The sequence below is a fragment of the Tenrec ecaudatus genome, chromosome 4, assembly GCF_050624435.1.
Source record: "Tenrec ecaudatus isolate mTenEca1 chromosome 4, mTenEca1.hap1, whole genome shotgun sequence".
Lineage (NCBI taxonomy): Eukaryota > Metazoa > Chordata > Mammalia > Afrosoricida > Tenrecidae > Tenrec > Tenrec ecaudatus.
Window position 1 is genome coordinate 73,511,427 of NC_134533.1, and position 21,474 is coordinate 73,532,900.

At 38.4% G+C, this 21,474-nt stretch overlaps 1 protein-coding gene across 11 annotated transcripts in view; it reads left to right on the plus strand.

Moving 5' to 3' along the window:
* Positions 1-21,474, plus strand: part of EMSY (EMSY transcriptional repressor, BRCA2 interacting) — an 85,727-nt gene that overhangs the window by 53,854 nt on the left and 10,399 nt on the right. For 7 of the 11 annotated variants that reach the window (XM_075546304.1, XM_075546307.1, XM_075546309.1 and 4 more), the window contains 6 exons: positions 4,316-4,452; positions 6,743-6,916; positions 8,563-8,761; positions 16,788-16,952; positions 18,668-18,823; positions 19,865-19,906. In XM_075546304.1, the coding sequence (XP_075402419.1) occupies positions 4,316-4,452; positions 6,743-6,916; positions 8,563-8,761; positions 16,788-16,952; positions 18,668-18,823; positions 19,865-19,906 (873 nt within the window). The remainder of the gene's footprint in view (positions 1-4,315; positions 4,453-6,742; positions 6,917-8,562; positions 8,762-16,787; positions 16,953-18,667; positions 18,824-19,864; positions 19,907-21,474) is intronic. The other 4 variants (XM_075546305.1, XM_075546311.1, XM_075546310.1 and 1 more) reach the window with 3 other exon arrangements.

A 21,474-nucleotide genomic window follows, 5' to 3' on the forward strand; every position in this document is an offset into this window, starting at 1 on the left:
GTTTTTTTGCATTTTAAATGGTACTTTCCCTCTCATTGTTGAGAATTTAGAAAGTCAACAAAGAAACTTTAAAACCTGTATTTTTTAGCATCTAGAGAAATGTGTTAAAATTTAGAAGATTTTACAATTGTTTATTTTTTTAATTCTTATGTAGATTTAAGAAATTGAATTCAGATCTAACATCTGTTCAACTCCCTTTCCCATATAATATTGATACTTTCCCCATGAGATCAATGTATTTTTAACTTGAGTCATTTTAGACCCTAGAGCCCCTATAGAGCAGGGTAGAACTGCCCCTGTGGGTTTCCGAGACTAACTCTTTATGGGAATAGAAAGTTTCATCATTATTCATCTTCAGCTTTCTTTAAATAGCTACATAATATTCTTGTTTATGGTGGGTCATAATTTAACCATTTTGTTATTGCTGCATGTTTTAGGTTGTTTCCAATTTTTGCCAGTGTAAATAATCCTGTGATGGACATCGTTATATATAAATTATCTGAAATTCTCACTTCCTTTGCCTAATGTCCTAGAAAGCAAGTTAATGCTTCCAAAGTGTTTTCTTGAAAGGCCATTTTTTTTCTTTTAAACAGAGTAAACAATGATAAGGCATCTTTGCAGTTGTTGAACTCATATTTTATAGCCAAGTGTTTCTATGTGTGTGTAGAGAGAAGTATCAGATTTGGGTTTTGTGTTTGTGTGAACTTTGTTGAGAGTTGAGGAATCACCCATATGAAGAGTGGCTCCTTCAAGATAAACTCATTGCCTCTGGAGGGCATTAGGAGAACTTGTGAAAATGACAATCCTTCATTTTGGTCGTTAGTGCAGTCTCCAGAAAAATAGCTAGTGGCTTATGTACTTTTTCATTCTTCTATTTGCTCATTCTTTGAGGCAGGCAACCTAAGTCACTGTCCTCCGTTCCACCAACTCCTCAAAAGAACAAGATTGTAAGGTGATTTAAGACTCCGAGTAGTAAAATCTGATGTAATAAATTTGTGCTCTGTAAGCCTATTCGCATAATTGTAGGACTTTGACAGGCATCTTTTTAAACGGGAATCACTGGGATGTGTAAGGATCACAGCCTATTATACAAACGTGATGCATTTGGTTCCACTGCTTCTGGAAGAAAGACTAAGTAGATGAGTTCTTAGATATGCTATGCGCCAGATACTGTGCTAGGTCTGTGCCACAGGTATTCTCTGACCCCAAAGAATGCGACACAATTGAATTTTATAATATATCTTATTGTAACAGAACTGTACACTAAGTGCCATGAGAGCACAGAAGGGGACGATTTTAAATTAGGAATACTTCTTTCTTCAGTATACAACTGCCTGGAGGTTTAGAAACATGATCACTGGAATTTCAGAATTTTTTATTCTAATGATTATTAATTTTAGTGATAAATTGTATTCTATTTTAATTTAATACTATACTTGCTTCTACACTGTGTTTTTGAAATTTTAAAATTATACACTATTTTTTAAAATTTCCTGAGGGCCCTCCCACCCCCAATTTTGTCAGTTGGTGAATTTGCCTTACTAACTGTCTTATAAATCAACAAACATCTGTACTAGAAGGGACTAGATATTCTAGTACAGTGGTTCTAAACCTTCCTAATGCTGTTACCCTTTAATACAGTTCCTCATGTTGTAGTGACTCCCCCAACCATAAAACTGTTTTTGTTGCTACTTCATAACTGTAATTTTGCTACTGTTATATATTGGGTGACAACTATGAAAGGGTCATTTGACCCCCAAAAGTGGTCACGAGCCACAGGTTGAGAACCGCTGTCCTAGTAGATATAATTCACTCATTAAAAAAAAAAAGAGAGAAAGAAGTCCTTTGTGCTTTGGTGTAAAGTTAGAGTGTAATTTACTCTTTGAAGTAATTTTTAATGCTTACTGTATAAAAACACTTTTTTTGTTAACCAAATATTTTGTGAGGCTTCAATTTCAAGAGGTGTATATACAACCAGTCACACAAGGGATTGAAGTTAATTTAAATATTGAAGTTGGTATAAATGAATACTGAGCAGCTTCGTCTTGGGAGCTCTTAAGGGCCCACTATTCAGAGACTACAAAGAAGGAGGAAAAATAATTTTGAAGCTAGCTTATAGAGAAAAGCGCTTTTCATTTCAACCTACAAGCATACTACCCAGGATTGACAAGACATCAGATGATGGCAAGTATATCATAAAAGCTTTTTCTGGTAATAAACATTGCCACAATTTATACATAGCCAGAAAATTCTTAGAGCAATCTTATTTCTACAACTCTCATAAGAAATACTAAGGTCTTTGTGGAAGTTACATAATCTGGTGTCAATTTGAGAGGATTATGAGTGAAGGGATGGAGCCTGGCCTGTCAATCAAGATATAACCAATGAGGCCTCCGTGTAGGCATGGCCTTCTCCTCAGAATTCTGGGAAATCCTGTATTTCTTCCTTGGAGGCAGAAGACACTTCTGTCTCTCTGCTCACTCCCTGAGAGACACTCTACTGCCAAGACACATGGTGCCCTGGGAGCTGGAGAAGCCACATGGACCTACCCTGGTGCAACCAGACCTCTGGAGCCGGAGAAGCCACGTAGACCTCTGCCAGCACTGAGATGCTTACAATGCAACGGGATCCAGAAGATTTCCAACCCACTGACCTGTGATCTTCCTGCATTCGACATCATTGCATGTGTTTCATGAGTCTGAAGAGGACTTTATAGATTGGTATCAGACATATGGGCTAATATTGAACTTATGGACTTGATGTGGACTGGACTGGGATGTTTTCTCATTACTCAATTGCTCTTGTATATAATGCTCTTTGTTATATACATAAGAGTGTCTATGAATTTGTTTCTCTAGTCTACCCAGACAGTGTTCCAGTGAAAAAGAATAAAATTTTGTTTAATTTTTCTTCTCGACACTAGATTTCTCAGGGAACTTTTTCTGGAGTACATACTCTGACCTTTCCTATTTGGTATGTTTTTGACTGGTATCAGAAGTTCTGGGTTCTTGCCATGATGAAATCACCTTTTTAAAGATGTTTGATATACAGGGAGCCCTAGAGCTATTTACACGGTAGAGAAACTTGAAATGGGACCACAGTCTGGAATACCAAAGAGGATGAAGGCTTGACACTGAACCAGCATGGAGATACTTTGAAAGAAGCGACATGTTCCTGGCAAATTTGGCCAACCAGATTCTTTCACATAGTCAGTGAACAGTGATTCCAGAGGATGTGCCAAACGCCGAGGAATCATTGCATAACAGTCAGTCAGTCACCACCCAGCACTGGAACTCAGCTGGCTAAGCAAGGAATAAATGAAATATTTTCACTAGGATTTCCCACTCAGACAATTAGAAGAAAATGGAACAGTTGGAAGAAATTAGAAGAAAAATGTTTGATAGGCAGACTAGGAGCACATTGTAGACGGCATGGGGGAGAGGTCAAGATGATAATATGTTTGAATGACTAGATCAAAGTAGAATAATGTAATAGTTGAAAATGTTGGACTGGAATATCTATTAGTTTCATACTGAGACCCTTCAGAGTGCTATGAATTACAAATGCACACATTTAATCTGTGACATGATCTGAGTGTCATGTTCACTTCTTTTCAATCACACAAAAACACATGGCTATTTCTTTGTATAAAATCTCTCAAGAGTCTAGTGTTTTGGTTATTTTGCTACTTTTTAATTTTTTTTTCTCAAAATGTTTTCTACATCATTTAGTACTCATAAAGTATTAAATTCGGGGAAAATATTTGTCATGAAATAGAGATACTCATTTCAGTTAGCTAGTGGGGATAAGGAATATTGATGAGGAAATTGATCATGGTGTTTTAGATTCTATCTTGGGCATGATATCTATCTGAGTCCTTTCTTGTTTTTCCTTTTTTAAACAATTTTATTGGCACTTCTATCACGTATACAATTTATTAGTTCACTCATATCAAGAAGAGTTGTACAGTGATTCTCACAATCAATTGTAGAACATGTTCTTTCTCCTTGTACTCATTGTTATTATCATAATTATTTTTTTAATTGTGGCAACAAAATGCACAACAAAACATTCTCTCATTCAACAACTTCTACTTGTAGACTTCAGTGCAGGCAAGAGTTTGTTCTTAATATTCTCTTCTTCTGGGAGGACTTAAAAGTTACATTTCCACATCTTCGTTTTCATCCTCTTGACAGCCTTCATGTCATGTAGGGATGACACTGACTCCAAGTATTAAGTGTGTAGAGCATAAGCAGAAATAACCAAATACCACCAGTCCTTAACTCAGGCCTCCTTTTCTTCTCCCTTCTCTAAGGAACAACCACCAAAATCACTACAATCCCCATGACTTCCAAGCCCAATGTGATTGTTGTGCAAAAGACTACAGGAAAAGGAACGACCATTCAAGGCCTCCCGGGCAAAAATGTTGTCACAACATTGCTAAATGCTGGAGTAAGTAAAGTCCACGAGCATTTTAAAGACAAACTTTAAGAATATTTGCCTAAAAGACATTAAAACCCCACAGTGGCCAGAATGGCCTGATTTACCATTGTCATGATAGAATTGACTCGACACAACACCTATTGTGGCCGTCCTCACCTTAATTTCTGGATGTTTGTGACCGTGCTTTAGAAGCTTAGCTTGGTTCCAGATGGAGCCCTTCACCGACTGAACTGCAGGGAGAGCCTTGTTGGAGGACAGTCTTGCTTCTGGCCAACAAATAGTGATCTAGTATTTAATTTAGGCCTCGACAAGAAAATGCCTACATTGGATTAGGATCTGTTTAATGGATGGGGGCTAGTTTCTTTGATTTTTACATCTTTGAGCTAGTTGTAAAGAACTCGTATAAATAAGTGATTCGGTTGTAATTCTGAAAGCATTTGAGCACAGTTATTAAGATCTTTGAAGCTAGTCAGACGTAGGCTTAGTACTAGTTTGACTTCAGGCACTTTTCCCAACCTCTGGTAGCCCTTCATCTCCTCACGAGCACTCTGGAGATGATACAGCTCCGCCAGTGCTCGTGGTTTTGAAAGCGCTTAGACAGGCGCCTGCACAGAGGACGTTCTTAAGCAGTTTTCTTCTTCCTGTTCCTTTGGGTACTTACCCTAACTACTGTTCCGACTCTGTAGTGGTCCTAGCTGGCCTGGCTTGTTAGAAAATAAGAGTGGTATGTTTCATTCAAGAGGATATATAAAAGCCTCTTCGGCATCGCCGCCTTTGCAAAGCTGGTAGGGACCCAGCATTAGCTTTTTTCACTACCTGGGAAACTGTATATTGTTCCTAGGCTGAGTTCACTAAGTAAACTGAAACTAAAACTTAGGTTAGCTTTTAGATTGTGAATACTGTGATTTGCAGAACCATAGAACATGATATATAAGAGGGGATGCCTTGTGCCCTAGGTTTATAGTGGTCACATAGATGAAAGAGTAGAGTATAATCTCATGATTAGATGTATCTGATGCATGTGTACCTGTACTCACTGTGTACTTGTACATGCTCTCACACACATCAGAGCAGCTTTTTAAAAAATAGCTTGCTCTGCAGTTTTGATTAACTTTGAATGGGGCATCATACTCGGGCAGGCCCTGCAAACTGTCATGCTTGCTTGCAGTCCAGTGACCCTTGTCACATGAACCAGAGATGTTGCCCTGAAGGGAGAAGAGGTGTGAAAATAAGTAATCATATGGCTGGCAGGCACTTCTTATCTCATCTAGGTAAATTCAGCAAGTAGTTTAACCTTCAAGGTTTGTAAGTGTATTTAGTTCATTTTCATAGAGTGACTGCTCTTTCCCAGCTCAACTGGATACTTTACTAAGTTTAGATGACTGCACATTTAGATGATGTCTAAAAATTTGGAAAAACTGAAATATTTCTGATCTTTTAATTTCCTTCCTAATTTTATAGACTTAAATTTCTAATTTCAATAATTTAGTAAGGAACCACTATATTTTAACTTACTTTGGTTAAGTTTAAATAAAAAGACTTGAATCCATAATGACCATAAAATAATGCTTAGGAATAAAGCAGATGAAAATGGTGAAAAATTAATGGAATTTAGCTGTCTATTAGTAAACTAAAAATATTAGCACACAAGTAGCAAAATATGGGAAAGCTCAAAGTTTTTCCTCCATAATATTTTCATATAATCATTGAATGTTCTCTCCGTTGATCTTTTCCCAGCGGTTTCCCCATAAAGACTTTAACTATCCTCACGATTTCATATTTAGGGGTCTGGGAGAGTTGTCTTTGAGTATATACATGGAGCTACTGCTGTTGTACACAGAATTATGTCTTTCATTGTATAAATGTTTATTTCAGGTAAATCAGACAATAAAGGTGTGTGTGTGTGTGTGTACGAGACCTATCATGTTCTTAGAAATAATCATTATTAACATTTTAGGGTTTTCCAAAATTTTCTGACTCTTTTAATAAATATATCGTATGAGTAGGGCTGTGTAATGTGAGTATTCTTATATGTAGTACTTTTTGTTTTAATTTTTTTGTCTTTCAACTCACTCATCAGGAAATAATTTTTTCTTTGGACCGAAAGTTCACTGAAATGACTTCTAAGGTCATTTCAACCAAGCCTAAGATTTTTGTTCACCCAGAAACACTGTACTTTGTCATATAACCTGAGGTGCTTTTTCTTAGAAAAAACAGTCTATATTCTTAAAGTAATTTACATAGTGATTTATCATTTAAATGCATGTTAATTTCTCATGTAGTCATTGACTTCAATTAGGGAGAAAAGACTATTCAGACAGTGCCAACAGGAGCAAAACCAGCTATCATTACTGCTACAAGACCCATCACCAAAATGATTGTAACTCAGCCAAAAGGAATAGGTTCCACAGTTCAACCAGCAGCTAAAATCATCCCAACAAAGATTGTTTATGGACAGCAAGGGAAAACACAGGTAAGGTGTAAAATCTACTGATTTTTTTCTTGGCTGTGTGTATTGTGGAAATCCACCCCCCAAATTCCAAAGAAGAAATATGACAGAAAAGATGAGTTATCTTAAGGAACATATCAGACGTAAAACTTATGATTGAATGTGCACTTTCCTCTTTTCAAAAACTGTATCTCATCCTTCAGCACTTTTCTAGATTTCTAAATATTAGTGTCATGTCATCAACAGAAATTGGGGAAAGAATGGCCCTGAAATAAATTCTGCTGAAGATGCAGAATATTGTTTGTAGAGTAGATGCTTAAGGGTATTCAGCATCTCAGAAAAGTATTTACTTTTTACCAGCTCTCACAGCCTTCAAACATGCTGTTTACTTAATAAAATCTGCTTCACACAAGTCATAAATTACAGGGAAGCTAGAGATTTGTTCATTTTTTAACCAACAGAAGATAAAGCAACTCTTCCTAACCTTTTTTGCATGGAAATGTAGGGCTCAAGATTTAAGTAAAGTTTTTGTAAAAAGTTCGTTTACCTATAAATTAATCATTTGCACTTAGAATCTGTGTTTTTTGAATCATAACCAAAAGTTTATATATCTAAAAACATATATTTTATGATTAGAAATAAGATACCTGTCCAAATTGCCAGTCAATTTTTGTGTGTAGCAATTTCATTTTTCCCATCGCATGCATAGATTATAGTATTAAATAAAAAACAAATGAACAGACAACCAAACCCAATGCCCTTGCGTGGATTCTAACTCATCATGACCCTGTAAGATGAGTAGAACTGCCCCTGTGGGTTTTTAAGGCTGTACATCTTTGCAGGAGCAGAAAATGCCATCTTTCTCTAGTGAGTGGGGAGTGGGCTTGAACTGTTGAACTTGCTGTTAGCCCCACATATTACCTACTACTCTCCCAGGGCTTCCCCTATGTCATAGGAGAGTCCATATTTTCATTCTTGAGTTCTTGGAATTGGGTGGCTTAATAGAGTCCAGAGGGTGTAGAATCCTGTGGTAGTAGAAATAAGAATGATACTGGTAAGTTAAAATGTTCTTCCATGAACCAAATTGAAGTCAAGTCCACATTTTTAAATAGAATTATCCGGTTTGGAGATTTTCTCCCATTTTATTGGTTTCATTTAACCTTTGCCAAGAATTTGATCCACCACACGCCCTTCATGTTACTTCTAATAATTCTCAGTCACGGCTCCTCTGAGATTCTCTTCAGCAGAGACTTGGATCCCCAGTAAGTTTACTTTGTGCAGTTGTATCCATTAAGAATTTCACTTGGTTTCTCATAAAAAGAAATTGAAGAATAGTGCCTTCAGCAAAATTAGGGTTCTCTTTTTTATTGTGCCAATAAGTATTCAGAGGGGGCAGTCCTGGACTGGTACAGTGCCTCAGAAATTCCAGGGGAAATCTAGGCTCTTGGTGTCTTTTTGTTCGGTCACCCCTAGCTGTGGCTACCATCCTACATTCTACAGGTTGTAAAGTGGCTGCTCAAATCATTATAGGCAACAAAAAGTAGGTGCTAAGTCTCTTGTCAGAATTGTGGCTGATGTAATGTGGCATGTACTACTTAAAAAGTTTACAGGTTCAGAATTTTAAACAGTGCTCTAAAATTTCATTTTGATATATTTCTGCTTTCTTTTAGGTTCTTATTAAACCCAAACCAGTGACATTTCAGGCTACAGTTGTTAGTGAACAAACGAGGCAGCTGGTAACCGAAACATTACAGCAAGCATCCAGGGTCGCAGAGGCGGGTAATGCATCCATTCAGGAGGGAAAGGAAGAATCACAGAGTTACACAGACAGTAGTTCCTCTTCTACAGAGTCCTCCCAGAGTTCCCAAGGTAAGATCCCTTTTACTTCTGATTTGCATATTTACTACTGACAGCCTTCCCGAATTCAAAATAGAAGTTTCATCTAGGGGGTTTGAAAACAAACATTTATTTTATTCTGTTGATATCTTTTGTTTGGTTGTAGATCTATGGCTGAAGCTTTATTTTTGATAAAGCTTACCATTCTTTTCCTGCATGGCTTATGTTCATTAAATTATTGGTAAACTTCAGGTGATGATTTTGCCAGGTAGGCACTGCTTAACTAGGTAGAGCCATGAGTACTAGATGGTAATTCTCCTCTTGGTGGGTTTGGGTAAGGGAGGAAAAAATAAGCAAGAAAATGAATCCAGCCTTTTAAATGGTTGTTGTTGAACCTGGAGAAAGAATCAAAGTGGTCAGAGTTGGCCTGTCCATGGACCGAGCAGGGTGACCATATATTCTAGTTTGTGTGGAACAGTTGTGTTTTATATCTATTGTGATAGCATAATTATTAGTGGCACCCCTTTTTATCCCACTTCAGATGAGAACTATATAGTCACCGGTATAAAAGGAGGGCTCTGAAACGACTCCAGCTGGGAAGCACTTGGTCCTCAGTGCTCTTTAACCATGTTATTCTTCTTCCTGGAAGTCTCTTGAAATAAACTCATGGCCATAAGTTTTGCGATCTTCTACAAATCTAGTACTCATATCTGTCACTTCTCTTTACCGCCCTTATTGTCCCTATTGATATATTTGTACCCATGCTCTGTGGGTTCTGATACAATTCAGCAAAGCTGTTTATCTTTTCTTTCTCATTGTTCACTAATTCCATTTCCTCTCTGCCTCGTCATGACCCTCACTGGAGTGCTTTCTGAGCCATCATACTCGTGGCACAGATTCTTCATACTGTGCAAATACTGTTATGTAACTTCTAAACTGAGAATCTTCCCAGACTGGTCTGACATATGTCGAATTGCTGATTATTCCTTTAGTTCAGCTTGACAACTGCTTACTAGTTTATACTGTGTACATTGTGCTAGACCTTACAGAAATGGAATAAAATATAGTTGCAGCCTTCTAGAGTAGGGGATAAAAATGTGCATATGAAACTCTGGTGGTAAATAGAATTTTATTAATAACAAACAGACCAAAACAAAAACCATCCAGAGGTTGAAAGTTTACACTCCAGTGAGGAGATGATGAGAAAGCTTCATGGAGGAGGTAGCATTTGAAGTGGGCCTCAAGAACTCATCCGTTAAAACAGTGAAAATGATTGCTGCTGTTCGTGTTTTTTAACAACGTGACACTCATCTAAAAGTAAATCATTTTATTCAGCATATTATCAATGCTGGCATTGTTTTCTGAATTGGTTTGTTAAAATTCACTTTATTGTTCCATATTGATTATGAATCAATTTATATACTAGGAACAGTAGAATGATGCTTATTCTGTAATTATTTCTTTAATATACTGATTTTATATTTATAGATAGATTCCTTAGTTCCACAGATCCAGCTACTTTATCCTCCTTTATTTTTTATTCTGTAGCTCTTTGACTAATTCTAGCTTCTTTTTTTTTCTCCCTTTGAGAAATTTTATTTTATAAACTCAGGTAAAATGGTTAGCCTGTAATTCAGTACTAATAGATTAGGGATACAAACAATAGAGCTCTGTAGATCCTTTCTTTTTCTACTGATCTACGAATGTCCCTACCTGTCTATGTCTACATAATCTTAGGTTTCCATTTGAAATTGCTAATCTTTTCCTAAAGGAACTGTAAGTCAGTAAATCTTCCCCAAACATGTTGTTATCATTAGTGAGCCTTCAGCTTATTCATTCTAAGAAAGGAACAAAGGTTTGGCTGTTTTCAGAAGTGGTTTTATAAAGTTTTCGCTCTTCTGCCATCGGTGAAATTTCATCTGCTTTTACTTTCATTGTGTATTATTTCTTTTAAAAATATTCTGATTTGCCAAGAATTTTCCCAGTTCCGTGTAGGCATAATTAATATAGTGGACTGTAAGCCAGTTTTGTTTTGTTTCCATCTCAGTTTACTCCTCCCTTCGCATCCTGTGTAGCTCCTCACAAAAGTATAGGATTGGGGTTCTATTTGCTCTGGTTTCAAGAGAAAGGGAAAGACAGCAACCAATGTCACCAAGCAATTGTGTGTGAATTGTTCAATGAGATACTAACTTGCCATAGAAGCTTTCACGTAGATCACGGCACAATAAAATATTTCCCCAAAAATACAGAAAATAAATAAAGAGAAAGGGGATAGGATTTTGGTCGGTGTAAAACCATACTGGTTTTTACAGTTGATCAGCACCATACTACAGGCACTAGAGACACTACACAGTCATTCGTCTTTTCTTTGCTTTGTTTTTGGCCCCTCTTTTTCCTTACCTTTTCCTGCGGATACAATTTCAGGCTTTTTAAGTGGAAGAAAGAGTAAAAAGAATGCCCGGGCTTCCTCTTCACCGAGAGTCAGGCCTTGTACACATTGTGCTCTGTTTGCTTTGCCAACAATCTAACTCTCTCTTTTTCTATCTGGATGTAGTTTTTAATGTCGTTGAAAGCTAGCTGGAAACATAATGTTTCTTTAGCCCTAAAACCTTAAATGTTTAAGTCTATGTTCCCCAAAGATTATTCTCCACACGAAAGGGTCCCAGTTGTCAGAGAGCAGTTTGCAGTCAGCTTCTGTTCTTTGGGCTGGCAGGTCCAAACCCAGCCCACAGTGAATTAAGACTGGTGCTCTACTCCTGTAAAGATTACAGGCATGGGAAAGCGAGGAAATAGAACATCGTTTCAATCTGATTGTCCTCTGATCTATATTCAGCCATAAGCGCTCCAGTAATGTTCTTTATGGTTTCTCTTCCCATCTTCCTTCATGAACTAATTCAGGATTTAGCTACATTTAACTCTCATGACTCAATTACCTTTTAATGTGGACTCAACCCTCCACCTTCCTGTTGATTTTTGATCCTGACATCTTGAAGAGTACAAGCCATATTATGCAGACGATTCCTTGTGGTGATTCGCTTCCTTCCCAATTTTATCATTCTGTCAGTTTGTGCTGAGATTGATGATTTTAATTTGTATCATTTGACTAAAATGCTTCCCAATTTTCTCCTCAGTGAACTACCTCCCCTCTCCCCCAAACAAAACAAAATAAAGCAAAACAAAACCCCAAGCTCAGTGCCACTGAGTTGATTGTGACTCATGGTGATCCTATAGGACAGAGGAAGTAGAATCAAACTTCCATGCTGTACATCTTCGTGGAAACAGACTGCCGCATCTTTCTCCCATGGAACACTTGGTGGGTTCAAACTGCCGGCCTTTTGGTTAACAGCCAAGCACTCAGCAGGACTTGATTATCAACTGAAGTTGTAATCGTTCCCTTAGAAGGCAATAGTCACTTGTGAGGAGATGCTTTGCAACTGTGTAAATATTATGTTCCTCATCGGAACATCTGTCTACTAGTTTTAGCATCCATTCTTAAGTCTATCCTTTCTCCCTATCATAGTTGGCATTCTTCTGTAACAAAGAGTCGACCTTTGCTTGTTTAGATCCTTTTTCTGATCCCTTACCCTGTACAGGTCCTTTTGATGCCAAGGAAAGCCCTTGGCTCCATCGGATCCCTGAAGATCGCATCTCACTTTCCTCTTCTATTCCCCCTCTGTCCCCTGAGCTGTCCTGAACTGTCTCCTCACAGGCTGGAATGGAAGCCTTCATCGTCAACTTATTGCCAAGCTTCTCTTGATCACCTTGAGAAGCTTAATCCTTCCTTGCACATCATGTCCCCAGTATTGCTGTGTTAACATTGATCATTTATACTTTCTTTGGTTTGCTTATTGTAATTGTTTTCCTCTCAACTAGGTTACAAGCTTCTCAAGGTCATGGGTCATGGTCACTTGTGTCTATGTAGTACGTAGCAGCAAGGTTAGCTAACACTGCGTCGTTAGCTCTCCTAACTGGGGTAAACAGTAGATAAGCCTTATAAATTCCTGTTTGTTGCCTGAATCCAAATATTTCCTTTCTGGAGTTCTCCCGAACCTTGTGGGTGGACCTTTTACATGTTGCACTCCTGGACTGTTGCGTAGATATTGATAGACAGCTAGGTGATCACGCCTAATCTATCATGGCTGTCCTTATAACTACCGAGTCATAAGACGTCGACAGCACACGTGCTAGCCTCATTGAGTTCTTGATGCCTCTGGTGTGAGACCCACCTTGCTGTCTGCAACTTCAGTTTCTAATGATTACAACCAAATCTATATTTCTGCCTTATTTCTAAAAGTTTTAAGAATTAAATCAAATACAAGATTATATTAAGTAAAGTTGAAGAAAATTAGAGAAAACCAAGAATAGGGGTTTAAAATCGAGTAAGACATGAGGCAAATACAAAAATGCATCATGTAAAGACATTGCTTTGGGTAGGCTCACAACTTACTTTCTAAGATGACACTATGAGGGGTACCCCCTCCCCGCCAAATCAAAATTTTCCCCCAAAGGTATGTATTTAAATTATTTTATACAACAACCTTATCACCTTCAAAGTACTCTCCATGACACTTAAGACATTTGTCAAATCTGTGATTCCATTCTTGGAAGCATTTTTCAAACTCATCTGTTTGGCTGGCTGACATCACTTCCCTCATTTTTTATTGTTCTCCTCTTCTAAGTTATCAAATCACTATCTTTTAATTTCCCTCTTTATTCGCAGAAACAAAAAGAAGTCACACAGAGCAAGGTCAGGTGCGTGGGGCAAGAGAGGCATGCTGTTTTCTTGCCAAAAAGTGGCACACTGAGATGGCTATGTGAGCAGTTGGCAAAACCAGTCTTTCGTCTAGCATAAAATCAGGCCTTTTTTAAAATCACACACTGTTATGCAATCTTTCAGAGCCTCTAAATAGAAAGCTTGATTGACAGGCTGGCCTGGTGGAATCAACTCAAATGCACTACAGAGTTGATATTTTCATCCTTTTAGGATGTTGTCAGATGTCCAGAATGAGGTTTATCATCAATTGACATTTCACCTTTTTTGAAATGAGAAAACCACTTGTACACTTGAGTTTCCCATAGTGCTGTCCTTGTAAGCTGTGTTCAACATCACAAGTTTCTACAGCATTTTTCCTGAGCAGGAAACAAAATTTCACAGCCACATGCTGTTCTTTTAAATCAGTCATCACAAAAAACAAGGTTTGAGCGAAACTGCTTTTTTGAAAAAATTCACTGTGACTAGAGAGAACCTTCCCAAGCAACACGGCTGGGTGCACTAACTCAGAGCGAGTCACTTATTGCTCGCCTAGCGGGAAAAAGGCGAACTACAACTTTTCCGGTTTTGGAGGGTACCCCCTTGTATTTGAGTGCACAAGTAGGTCAGCGTGGAGGTGGGGAATAAACCCCAAGTTAAAGAAAACATAACTTTTTGTAGAACTTTATGTGCCGATATATATTGTGATAAATGAAAGAGTAGACTGTGCAGTGTAGAACTCTGTCACAGAATGAATGCTCCTGGAGCAATTTGGGTGATGCAATGAAATGCTGAGAGGCCTGGGCATTAGGACAGTACTTCAGAGGACAGCTATATGTTACATCATAGATGGGATATAGACCTCTTCAGTTAAGAAGAAATAGTTTGGGCGAGTAAGGCATATGAGGATCATGTTGTGTGAAGATTGGCTGGTGGAAATAGGGTCTATCTCTTGGAGAGTAAAAAAAGATAGGTGATGAGTTGCTTTTGGAGGACCTGAGTGCAGTTACCTTGAGCACTGCTGCAAGGAAGAGGGAAAGTAATTAGTCTTCGTGGACACCTGGGTGTGCACTAGAACCATAGAGAGAAGTCACAGGAAGACCTTTCTAGATGTGCAGAGAGGGATGGACACTGTCTTAGAAATCGGTGAGTTCTCTGGTGCCTCCAGGCTGGTAGGGCTATTGTTACAAAGATTTTGTTCTGGAATTGATCTAGCACTATACAGACTTTAAGATTCTCTTTAGCTGAGAGGACTTAGGAGGCTATGTGAGTGAGACAGTGACTTTTTATAGTTAAGACATGGGACACATTCTTCCACATTGAGGCATGCTTTTGGATACAGTAATGAATTGTATATATCAAGTACTTAACAGGTATCCAGGGATGTTTGTTGAATAATTTATGGGGAAAGTCATATGAAGGTTATCAGGTCACCACCCTAAAAAGAGGTAGAGAATCCCAGATAGATGCACACTGCATAATTAGATGGTTCTGGTGAGATCAGACTCCCAGTGTCCCAATTATTATGCTATTTGAATCCAGTATCAGGCTTGATGGGCAGACATTTCTCTAGAGAAATTAAGCGTAAGCCAAAAGTAGGTAGAGAATCACGTAGGGAATGGTTTTTACCTCTGGATTTCTGCTGTCCTGTCACAGCTGTGGGGTGGCTACAGTGGTACATTGTGGTGAGCAGCCGGGCTGCTGAGCATGGGCAGAAAGCGGGTTGCGCACTTGCTCCACCCCCTACAGGTTGATGGATGGCCTGATAGGGGCTCCCTTGAGGAAATGTGTCTTCCCTTTCCAATTCCTTTCTCCTCATCTCACTGCAAACACAATCTGTGTTTTCTCTTGGATTTTCTGTGTGTCTCATAGAGTTGGGTTGCAAAGTTACTCTTTATTTATAGGCTCTCTCACCGAACCAAGAAGTTCTTAAGTCAAAGTTAGATTTGGGAACTTAAGTTCTATAAAAGGGGCTATTGCCTAATATAGTCTGTTCCCTACATTTAAAATTCTGTGTGTCTATTTGGGATGAGTAAAATAAACTGTTAAATATATCACATGGCATTTGATATTGTAAGATAGTGTGCTTCAGTCGTAAGCATTTGGGTGTTGTGGGGGGAGTTTAATGGAAATATTACATCCTTGGGGGTGTCATGTATAATACAGAGTGTTTTGGGAAAAATATAGTTTATTAATGGATATTTACAATTCCAGATCATTGGTATATTGATTTTGTTTTAAGAAGTCTGTTTGATTTTAATGTTTTTCCTGTTGCAATCTAAATTTGAAAAGGGGATCTTACATTTATATCTTCTACCCTAGACTGTGTATGGTATCTTGGACAAAGGAGTTTAGGAACTTAGCAATGGTGTAGTCTAACTAACTTATAGATGGAAAACTATGTGTTACTTGATTTGATGTACATTTAGTGTTTATATGTACATACTTGTATATAATGAATATAATAAACCTTGAATTAGGGCTATAATTAATTTTGAAATGAACAAAGAGTCTTAGAATAGAGAAATAATTTCAGGCCATAATAACAGCGATAATGTTCTTAGCTTATAAATCTCTTTTACAGATGTCACTTCATTTTATCCTCAGAGATCTTATGAGTTAGAAAGGTAATTTCCCTGTTTCCTTTTGGGAAATGATGAAATCAGACCCAAAGAACCAACGTGTTAGTAGTGGAAGAGCTGGGATTGTAACCCTCACCTTTTAACTCCACATACTTGCCCTATTGTATCCCACTCCTGGGTCATCTGCCCTTTCTTGCTGTTCATGGACAGGATTTCCTTTCAGTGATTCAGCCATCCAATGAGTGTCGATTGATTGTTCATTCGGTCATATAGAAACATTTCCAGGTGCTCTGGGGTAAAGACGACGCCCACAATGTTTTGTTTCCTACTCTACACAGCATGCACCCAACTACACAAATGCACATGTGTTTATTATAGCATTATCACACTGAACTGTAATTGTTCCTGTTACATGTCTGTCTCCCCCACCAGATTGTGTGCTTCTTGAGAATCCTGTGATCATCATTTGAACAATTTGTGGCCTCAATGCTAAACACAGAGTCTAGCAAATAGGTACCTAGTTGAACCCATTGCTTAAGTGAGTTCAGAAGAGAAAGACCTTTATGTTCTCTGGGGCTTACAGTCTTGTTGGGGAGATAAAGCATGACTTTTACAATAAATACATATGTAAAGCAAAAACAAATTGCTTTTTTTCGTTTTGTTTTGGTTTGTTTTAAAGAGAAACTTTGTTTATAGGGTTTGTTTTTTTTTAACAAATATAAAACAGATTCCCAGCCTGTAGTTCATGTAATTGCTTCCCGGCGTCAGGATTGGTCAGAACATGAGATTGCAATGGAGACTAGCCCCACCATTATTTATCAGGATGTATCCAGTGAATCACAGTCCGCTACTTCAACAATCAAAGCTCTGTTAGAACTGCAACAGACAACAGGTATGAATTCACATGCTCAGTTGAATGAAGCATGTTTTCTCTAGAGATGAGTTGTCTAAAATACTACCACTGTTGTAATTTCTTTGTTATTATTTGAGCACATTTCCCCCCTCTGGCCTTGTCTGCAGTCTGTGTCTTTGTCAGTTCATTGAGATATGCACTGAGTTCATTAAGGAGTACTGAAGAGCAGATAGACTATAATCAAAGAAGGGGAAAATATGGCAGAGCTCCTTCCTCTGTTTCTTCCCACTTGCTTAAAATGGACCATTCTGTTGCCTTTTACCACTAGAAAGGAGTAGGTCCATTAGTTTGAAGCAGAGATAAATTCAGTACAGTTACCAGTTCTACTGAAGACTAGCAGGAGGCATAATAAAGGGCTTCTGCCCTCTGTCTTGATATTGGTTAAGGAGTTTTATGGTCATAAGACATTATCAGTGTCCTCTTACTAACGTTCTAATTTGTTCAGTTTTATCTTTAGATTCATCCCTTAGGATGAGTGAGCTTCCATGCAGAGCTGTCCTCATATAACAAGATCCTATTACAAGTTTTTCTAGCTATAGGTTTGTCCTATAGCCTATCAAAGATATTTATTCTTAGTTATATTGATCTTTCTGTTACAACAGGTCAGAAATTGTCGAGTATTTGAGGGACCTTAGCAATGATCTCACTAGTTATTTTGTTGTATGGAGAAGGGGATTCTGATCTGAAGAAGTTGCCCATTGATTAATAGCAGAGTCAGACTCCCTGTACTTTGATTCCTAGTAACCATGTCTTCTCTTCTTGTGGGTGAGTCTTACATTCCTTTGGTTTAGTTCTGCTCTTTTTGTTTAAATGGCTGCTGTGGTTTAGGGACATTATGTGGCGGGAATCATTTGACTGATCATGCAGTGGGCTGATAATTTAAGTATTTGGTTAATAATTTTAACAGTGTTATTTTGGCCTTAGGAATTCTTCAACTTCTTGTCTTTGACATGCTCAACCATTTTCAATAATGCCTTGTAGTCAATGTCATCTTAACACATGTTTAACAGCTAGAGGGTGGGAACTGAAGGACTTAATTTTCTTTGGGTGGGATGGGGGTGGGGTAAATTAATAAAATAAAAAGGAGGAATGAGAAATTAAATCTCTCCACTGAAACCATTCTTAATTCCAGACCAGTCCATCAGACATTTTTATAGAAATAGGCCATTTTCCCATAAACAACAAATATTTTTATTCTTTGAAAGAGTCATTGAAGACATAGTAACATTTCCTTAGTGGTTATATTGAATTTTGGCTGGGCCGACTTAAACTGGCCACTGTGTGTTGTGGTAGATGTGCCCTAGAGCAAACCCTCCTGTGTACTGCTTAGTCAACCCTCTGTCGTCAGGCTGGTGAACCATGAACGCCAGGGTAAAGGACCTGTTCTAAGGAGAATCCATGCCAAGGAGATCACCAATCTGGTTGGGAACCTTGTGAGAGTTGTGGGAGTCTTAGCCAGCTCTTACATGAGTCTTAGGTAGTTTGGGTTTCATTTTGTTGAAAGCACCTTCTGCTAAGCTGCTGGGCACTGTACAGCCACACAGAGCAGACCTGCTGCTTCTTCCCCACTCACTGCCTCCTCACACACGCCAGGGTGGCACCCCAGAGGACTGCTTCAGTATTCCCATGGACATCTCTGGTTTGGGTACCTGTTTACAATAAAAGTTAACTTTTCCCCTGACTTTTTTGTGCAGTAAAGGAAAAATTGGAATCTAAACCAAGACAACCCACTATTGACTTGAGTCAAATGGCAGTGCCTATTCAGATGACCCAGGAAAAGAGACATTCTCCTGAGAGTCCATCAATTGCTGTGGTAGAGTCAGAACTAGTTGCTGAATACATCACTACTGGTAGGTGTCCTCTTAAAAAGTAGAATTAAGGTAGGAGAGCTACCTTTCTGGATTTCATGGGGTGATTGTGGGAGAATGAGGGAAAGTATGTGACTATTTTTTTTCTCTTTATTTCTTTATATTTCCAGTTTACTCTCAGAGTAAATCCATATTGTCCTTGGGGTTTACCCTGTCTTTAATGACTAGAAAAAAAAATCAGCAAGGTGTTATGAGGGTTGCAAGTCATATAAAACTACAAGCTGGCCTTTAACTAACCTCTGTGAATATAGGGCAACAATTGTAGAGAGAGGATACAATTTCTTTCAGGTGAGAAGAAGTATTTTCATGCATTTGCATTCTAAACTTTGGGGACAGATGGGTCAAGAAGAAAGAAGGTACAAAATCCTACCTTCTTTTCTAGTGTGTCAGTAGAAAGGTGGGAAACCTTAAATCTGTAAATACTTAGCAGTCTGGTGGAAAGCAAATGTGGTCTTTAAAATGTGGTCTGGCAGCAAAAAATGCTAATGAGAGTTTTGGATGGCACACATGGAGAACTGGAACAGGAAGGATAATAGACTTTTTTTCCTTCATATTCTGGTAAGACCACATCTGGAATACTGTTTTCTGTTTCTGACACTTCATTACCTCGAGATTTGAAATAGTTCAGAGACTAGCAACATGAATAATTAAGGGGTTAGGAGATATGATTTATGAGGCACTAAGTAAAGAACTCCTTAAACTTAATAAAAGAGTGATTCAAATAGAACATAACAATTAAAAATATTTCAAGGACATAAATAACAAAGAGGAAAAGGAATTCTTCGGCAGTGTTTGAGGACATATTATTAAGACTGAAGGGTTAAAATGACCCAAAGGGTGAGGTTGGGGTATGTGTGTGAAAAGTCATCTGGGGCGTTTTTAACAAGATACTTAATAGTAAGCTAATTAAAGCAGAGACCTGTCTGTTGAGTCAGCCAGTGTTAGCCATTAGGAGTAGGGTAGACTATCAAATGGTAAACCGATGAAAGACCTATGATATCTCCCCTTACTTATCCTTTTCAGAATGCACAGATGAGGGGACAGAGATTGCTTTTCCCCTTCCAGGTAAGTGGTGTGCATCCATTGTTGATAATGGAAGATAAAAACCATTGTTTGGGGGTGGGGGTGGCACCATCAAAATGGATGCGCTCTGCTCTGCTCTGGTCGAGGAAAGGTAAGCTCCACTTATTGAAAGGGAAGGAGGTTATTCTTTTTCAGAGAATAGTGGGAACCTGTTTCAGACACAAGCAGTTTGACACTAGAAAAAAGAAAAAGTTGTTTACAGAAATAAGTGACTATTTTATGGTGTGTATATACCCCAGTTAGAGTTGGACCCCTGGTGGCCTAGTGGGTTATGTACTGAACTAACTCTCACCACAAAGCTAGTGGTTCAAAATCACCAGCTGCTCTGTGGAAGGAAGATGGGGCTTTCTACTCCTATAAAGAGTTAGTCTTAGAAACCCACAGGGGAAGTTTTACCGTGTCGCCCAGGGCTGCTGGGAGTCAGAATCGACTCAGTGGCAGTGAGCTTGGTTTGGTTTTCTGCCCAGTTAAGGCCACCTCCACTGTTATCTGAAGGTTTACTTTGTGTCCACCTTCACCAGTCTCCTCCAATCATACCGGTACTCAGTGACATTGAACTGCTTTTGCTTCAACGTTCACTGTCTGGTCCTGGCCACGTGGATGGATCATCCTGTAGTGGGTGTTTTCTCTAATCTTCCTGACTTCTGTGAAGAGATTTATAGCATCCTGACTGAGGATTTTCTTTAAATGGTATCAATCGCTCTTCTGTTGAGTTTATTTCATATCTTAATAAAAATTAATATAATTATATAGAATCATATGGGTAATAAACATTGTTCCATTGAATCTGATAATTTAATCAAAATCTTATTAATTTTGAAATGTCCATTTCTGACAATGGTTCCATCACTTTGCTTGCTTATTTTTAATATTAGTATTAATTAGGTTTTATCCTAATCATATGGTAAATGATTTTGATAGTTGTGTTAATGTGAATCATGACTTCCTGTTGGTTGAGCATTTAGCATTTATGGCCCTAAAATTTTTATGAATTCATCTAATTAAAAATGTCGATGAAACGTGTACTGTGAAACACAGTACGGCACTGCAGAGAATTTGGCCTAAAAGCTTCCTCTGTGCTGGCATATGCCCCACAGAAGAAATCTCTGTGAGTACAGATAGCATCCATGCCCATCACAGAAGTAAACAAGCTTGGCCTCCACCTCCCCGGGTAGTGTGAAGTGCTGACTTTATGACCCACAGATGGCATTTCTACTCTGCGGGGCCACTTGTGACTGTGACCTCACACTGTGCCTGTTTCTAAGCTTGACATTGTAGATCCAGGTATATGAACATGAGATTAGTGAGAGGGATTCGATCGTCTCAAAATCCTTAGTTAATGTACAGATTTGCTTTACTCGGATTGAGAGGCTTGGTTTCCCAGCAACTATCGGCAATTTAAATTTCTCTAGACTCAGAAGTGGTACACGTTCCGACTTGTCAGAAGTTGGAATCGAGGCTGGTAAGCAGCCATCGGCATCTAAGTGGATGCGGTTTTCACTGTTCGAGGAGACCTTGCATCTCAGAGCTAGATTTGAGGAAATGGAAAG